Source organism: Coregonus clupeaformis, chromosome 29, assembly GCF_020615455.1.
Source record: "Coregonus clupeaformis isolate EN_2021a chromosome 29, ASM2061545v1, whole genome shotgun sequence".
In the NCBI taxonomy this organism is placed as follows: domain Eukaryota; kingdom Metazoa; phylum Chordata; class Actinopteri; order Salmoniformes; family Salmonidae; genus Coregonus; species Coregonus clupeaformis.
Window position 1 is genome coordinate 10,823,113 of NC_059220.1, and position 6,553 is coordinate 10,829,665.

At 42.8% G+C, this 6,553-nt stretch overlaps 1 protein-coding gene across 1 annotated transcript; it reads left to right on the forward strand.

Moving 5' to 3' along the window:
- The first annotated feature begins 244 nt into the window (after nucleotides 1-244).
- LOC121544662 (mRNA decay activator protein ZFP36L1-like) lies at nucleotides 245-5,000 on the forward strand. Its single transcript, XM_041854696.1, has 2 exons — nucleotides 245-435; nucleotides 2,013-5,000. Exons 1-2 carry the CDS (start codon nucleotides 382-384, stop codon nucleotides 3,159-3,161), a joined length of 1,203 nt encoding a protein of 400 aa, XP_041710630.1. The 5' UTR covers nucleotides 245-381; the 3' UTR covers nucleotides 3,162-5,000.
- Nucleotides 5,001-6,553: the final 1,553 nt, after the last annotated feature.

A 6,553-nucleotide genomic window follows, 5' to 3' on the forward strand; every position in this document is an offset into this window, starting at 1 on the left:
AACTTGGATAAAATTATGCTATGCTCTATTAACCTTGTTCTTTGTGTTTCTTTAGTGTAGTTCCTATTTACGGTTGGGTGCCTCAACCATGCAAAATCAATGCAACATTGTGAATGTGCCCTGCGAGAATGTTCGCAAAGTTCTGGTGCAAGTTTGTGTCCCCTCAAAAAAAGATTACATCTAAGAAACGCCCGGTTACTACAAGCTCCTCCTGCACGCGATTATAAAGCAAACGCACGGGGCTGGTGCAGTGCAGAGGGGGTGTTGTATCAGTTAGGGCAAAATAAGTTTACAAATCAGAACTCACCATAGTCTGTAACTTCAATAAAAAAAATATATAAGTTTTTACTACTTTTAGATTGTATTTTCTACGCATCCAAGATGACCACGGCAGTGGTTTCGCCTTTCTTCGACTTCAGCGAAATAATGAACAAGGTACAGAAGTTATCTACACGCTTTTTTTTATAGGCTAGCCAACGTAACTAGTTATTGGATGCATGTCAGTGGTGCAATTCGACATTTCACGAGGCTAGTTTGGGGTTGGTTAATTTGACATGTGTACGCTTTTGTTGTGATGCATATTATATAAGTGATGCGGTAACATTGGTTTGATATGATCAGAACGCGTACTTTATCTTGCTAATTCAACTTGCAAACTAGCTAACGTTAGCTTATGGAAACTAGCCGGAAAGTGAGTTCCATGATGTGTTGTGGTAACGTCGTTAGGGTCGGATGCATGCTGTCTCGTGATTTTTACTTTGTTGACTATCGTTCGTTTCCTTGTTTGAGTGCTAATATCCCTTAAGAGTGAGTCAGACTCTGTTAATGGATAAATTGCTAGTCTGCTGCCACTTTTGCACTACAGTAGTCAAGCGTTAACCACGAGTGCTTGCGATTCATTATTTAATTCAATGGCAACAGTTGGCTCTAATGATTGAAACTTATTTTATTGTGCAGTTGGACAAATTTGGTAAGTTAAATGCTGGAATCGTTAACTAACTAGCTTCATGAATCAGATGTATATTTGCCATGATGTTGCATTCATTCCATAAGGCTCGTTCCTGAAACTAACGTTAGCAAGTTAACATTTTGAAACCCCTAACTAATGATTCTGATTCACTTCAGATGAGCAGTGATTTGATCGATTATATTGAAACATACTGGTTGCCACTTACATTGCAAGGACAAGAAGAATCAAATAATCTATCTAGATATCTTGTATGAATTAAATGCATTGATTGGTGTAGGCAGCTACTGTATTTAATTGAAACGTAGTTATAATTAGGTTTTTAGCAACTTCTGAACTTTCTGTTTGTAAAGTTGAATAATTGTTGGTCTTTGCGCATAAAAGGTCCACATAAAGTTAACGTTATAGATTAATTAACCTTGTGTAAGAGGCAAAACACGCTTTTTAATCTTTCAGCAGTTACCCAGCCATCAACATCTATATTATGGCCTGATGTGAAAGTGTTATTTGAAGAGCACATCCTTACTAGCCTACTATGCCTCCCCGTTGAGTGCCTTCACACTACGTTTTCATTTCGCATATTCATTTGAAATTCAGAGATGCAGCAGCTTCTTTGTAACCACGACCAGACTCGCAGCTCTCACGCGCTCCTTCCTTTCGCTCCATTTACTTCGCAGGCGCACATTCTTTAGTAAGGCAACGTTTTCATGCCATTTCTATACAGAAGTGACTTTTTCGTAGCTGGTTAGGATAATTAACGTAGCAGGTTAGGAGACTGAGGTTAAGGTTAGGAAAAGGGTTAATCGAAGTGGCGTGAAAAGTGGTCTGTTCTATAGGCCTGCATCGCCCGAGTATTTAAAGCTAAACGAACATCAACGGTAGTCATTCAGGGATTTCTTGTAGAAGTTTTCCCTCCCTTTATAAAATCAGTGTCCATGATCTCTTTTGTAGAATAAAATTACTTTATTGACTAATGTGAATTATTAATAAGTAGTTTATTTTGTATTGAATGTAGACTTAATATTCCAAATTTGTCATTTTCCAGAATGACAAGATTCTGAATTACAACAACAACTTACTGAGCGCCCCCCATCATGCGATGTCCACCAACATCCCCATGTCCATCACCACCCCCACCGGAGCCCTGCTGGACAGGAAGGCTGTGGGGACCCCCTCACTGGGCGGCGGGCTGTCAGTATACAAGAGACGCCACTCTGTCACCCTCCCCAACCATAACCCCAACTCCAAGTTCAACCAGAACCAGTTCCTTAACAGCCTGAAGACCATAGACCCCTCCTCCTGCTCCATCACCTCAGGGTTTATTGGAAGTGGTAGCAGCAACAAGGAGAAATGCATGAGGGACCGCTCTTTCTCCGAGACGGGCGAGCGGCTCCTACACCAGTGCCTGGGGCCTGCTAGTCCTACCAGCCTAGGAGCCCCGAGCCTGCAGCAGAGCCAGGTAAACTCCAGCCGCTACAAGACTGAGCTGTGCCGGCCGTTTGAGGAGAACGGAGCCTGCAAGTACGGCGACAAGTGTCAGTTCGCCCACGGCTTCCATGAGCTGCGATCTCTCAGCCGTCACCCTAAATACAAAACCGAGCTGTGTCGTACCTTCCACACAATCGGATTCTGCCCCTACGGTCCCCGCTGTCACTTTATCCACAACGCAGAGGAGCGCCGTGGACCCCCTCCCTCCCCCTCCTCCTGCTCCTCCTTCTCTCCTCTCTCCTCCAATAAGCTGGAGCGTCCTCGTCTGCAGCACAGCTACAGCTTCGCAGGGTTCCCCAGCTCTGGGGGTCTGAGAGGAGGGGACAGCCCCACCTCGGTCACCCCTCCACCCATGTTCTCCCCGGACGAGATGCCTGAGTGGCCGAGCTCCAACCCCTTCACATACTCCAGCCAGGAGCTGGCCAATCTGTTCGGCCCCAGCCTTGGATCCGGATGCCCCATGGGGACCGAACCAAAAGCCCCTGCACCCCCGTCCCCGAACAACACCCCTTACTTCTTCAGGCCCATGTCAGAGTCCCCCACCCAGATTTTTGAGTCTCCATCCAGCCCGCCCCAGGACTCTCTGTCGGACCAGGAGGGGTACCAGAGCAGCTCGGGGGGCAGTCTCAGCGGGTCAGAATCCCCCAGCCTGGATGCCAACAGACGCCTCCCAATCTTCAGCCGCCTCTCTGTCTCTGACGACTAGACTGCACCTATTTTTATGTATCTTATCCACGCTTCCCTTGAAAAAAGGATGGAAAGAGATAATGAATGGAAAATGGCACTCCCCTGTCCCCTCGACAACCTTTCCCTGACCACTCTCCTCCACAAAACAATATCAATTTAGTTCCTAGTTAGAATAAGGATACAGTGACTTATTAAGGGAACTTGCTTTCAAATCACCCCAGAAATGTCTTCCCTGCTGTTACCCGCCTCCTAACTCCCCTCCATTCATAGACTCTACCATGTCTTCAGTCAAAACGGGAGAGGAAACGAATGAACAATGAGAATGATGGCGCGAAAAGAGATTGTTAGAGACTTTTGTTTTGCAAGGTGCCACGTGATTTTGTTCTTGAACGTGTAGCAGTGCAAGTGTATCATTGCACCACAAACCACCCCCTCCTGTTGTTGGTCACTGGCAGTTGTGTTTCTGGAAAGGAAGGATGAGGGACGTCTTTAATGTCTAACTGGTTATTAAACCATTAAGACTGTTTTCTTTTTTTTGTCCTTCCCACCTCTCCACCCCGCCTCCCTCTGTGCCGTTCCGCAGGCAGCGGGGAATTCCAGCATTCCCATGGTGCAGTTCTTCTATACTTCCTGCAACTTGAGATGGGATCTCCTAAGCTATCCTAGTTTTCCTCTTCCCCTTAGAATCTGGCTCTGAGGAGTAGTCTGATGTTATGACATCTCTGCTTCTTTCTCTAGTTTTTGATTGTTCTTTTATTATTGTTATTATGATTTTTGTTTGAAAACTTTCCAAACAAAGTTTTTGCTTGTCACTGCTTATTTAACTTATCGAAACATATTTATTGGTGATCATATGCTTTTTTTTTTGTGTTTTAATTTTGTTTTGTATTTATCTGGATAATGAACAATAGAATATATTTTCTTTATGTTAAATTAAGATCTTCGGTATTAATCTAAAGATTGTGAAGACATTTTGTCAATTTCCTTTTTTTCACAGTTTAATATATTGTATTACAATGACTTTTGTTTGCAACTACACATTGTCAAAATGAAACTTAATTCAAAAAAAATGCAGAAAAAAAGTTGTTTTTATGTATTTATTTGTTTACTTTAAAAAAAATCTGTTCTCCCAGTTATTGGACTGCAATTCTAGCAAAAATAATTGCCGCATTCTCATTCCGGAACTGTCCTATCCTCACTCCTTATTATGTTTTCTCTGACAGTAACAGTACTTTAATGATATTACCTTCTGCTGTTGTATTCTTTCAGATTAGGCCAATTTGGTACCATATGGAGACCGAACAGGATTATTTCATAATTATGACTCATATCTTAAACTAAGAGGTGCAACATGTGATGATGAGTATCACCATGTTCACTTGGACATCCCGATTCAGTGTATGAAGTGTTGGTTTTAAAGTTATGTGAAGGTCCCTGTTAATAATGTAATACAGGTAACCAAGGATTTAGAGGAAAAAGACTCACACTTTTATTACAAGCAAAAGCTGTGACCAAATGGGTTGAGGAGAGGATGTCTGTTTTTTGCACTTGCATGGTCCCCAACTGTTAAAGTGCCTACTTTTGAATACATTCCAGGAAGTTAACTAAGGCCTTTTCTATTAAACGATGGAAGATGATGGTGAAATTGTTTTTTAAATTCCTTGTTCCATGTTTCCTTGAAGTTTTGAACAAGGTTAAACAGCATTATTGAAAGTTAACTGAAAGTCAAACTGTTGAATGTATTTTTCCAGCCATGGTTTTTCACCTAGTCATTTCTCTGAGTTTATATTAAAAAACGGATTCCTCTTTTTGTAACTATTGATTGCAGTTAAAACCAATAAACCCTGTATTTTTGAAACAATGTTTTATTTTTATTCATCCACCCACTAGTGACCTGAGATGTGACTGGAAAGTTTCTTGAGGCGTGGTTGTCTTCTGTCAGGCCTAGTCAAGCATTACATATTTACAAAGTTAGACTTTGATGCAATGTCAGACTATTTGTTGAAGGGAAAACTGCAACTTAACAAAGAGATTCCTGTTGCAGCATGTTCCATAACCCAGACAATCATCTTTTGGTGACAGATGCTGACACTGATTTAACCCAACCTTAACAAGCAGACAGCTTATTATGATTTTACATACTAAATACCATTAAATGGGTGAAAACAGTAACATTTATTGAATTTAACATTACGTGGCATAGAAAGAGATCCATGGTGACCCTGTTATGTGGGACGGAGGGAGTTGCAATGAGCCAGCAGATGATTGGTGGACAGGAGAGAGTGTAGCACAGTGATTGGTGGACTAGATAGACCTGTTAGTGGTATTGACTCTGGGGGGGATCAAACTGAGCTGCTTTGATTACACAGACTGATACCACGCTCGGTTTCCCTGGAAATGTTGATCAGGTCAATGAAGTAATGAGAGACTGATATGGAGGTCCTGTCAGTCTGTGAGAAGAAACCTAGTCAGAGATGGGTAGGGAACATTTTATTTGTCACATATGTAGGAGACGGGTGTAGACTAACAGTGAAATACTTACTTACAGGTCAATTTCCAACAATACAGAGAACATTTTTCCTAAAAAAATTGAAATTGTGACGTGAGGAATAAATACACAGTGAATAACACATTTTTTTAAAGCGTAAAAGAAACATGGCTATATGCAGGGAGTACCAGTACCGAGTCGATGTGCAGCGGTACAAGGTAATAACATGGCTGTATACAGGGAGTACCAGTACCGAGTCGATGTGCAGCGGTACGAGGTAATTGAGGTAGCTATGTACTGTACATATAGGTAGGGGTAAAGTGACTAGGCAACAGGATAGATAATAGACAGTAGCAACAGCGTATGTGGTGAGTGTGTGGCGTCAGTATGCATGTGGGCGTATGTAGTGTGTGTATTGGGGTGTCAGTGTAAGTATGTGTGAGTGTGGGTAGAGTCAGTGCAAGAGAGTTAGTGCAAAAAGGGTCAATGCAGGAAGTCTGAGTAGACATTTGATTAGCTATTTAGCAGCCTTGTTTAAAAGTCTTATGGCTTGGGGGTAGAAGCTGTTCAGGGTACTGTGGGTTCCAGACTTGATTCATTGATAGCGCTTGCCGTGTGGTAGCAGAGAGAACAGTCTGTAGCTTGGGTGGTTGTAGTCTTTGACAATTTTTTTGGCCTTCCTCTGACACCGCCTGGTTTAGAGGTCCTGGATGGCAGGGATCTCGGCCCCAGTGACGTACTGGTCCATACGCACTACACTCTATTATACCTTGCGGTCGGATGTCAAGCAGTTGCCATACCAAGTGGTGATGCAGCCAGTCAAGATGCTCTCGATGGTGCAGCTGTAGAACTTTTTGAGGATCTGAGAGCCCATGCCACATTTTTTTCAACCCCCTGTGGGGGGAGAGCCGTTGTCGTGCCCT

Excerpts from the sequence above, each read along its gene's own strand:
- LOC121544662 (XM_041854696.1), top strand. The coding sequence starts at position 382 with ATGACCACGGCAGTGGTTTCGCCTTTCTTCGACTTCAGCGAAATAATG. Across the intron at positions 436-2,012 it reads TCAGCGAAATAATGAACAAG|AATGACAAGATTCTGAATTA; the intron begins GTACAGAAGTTA and ends GTCATTTTCCAG.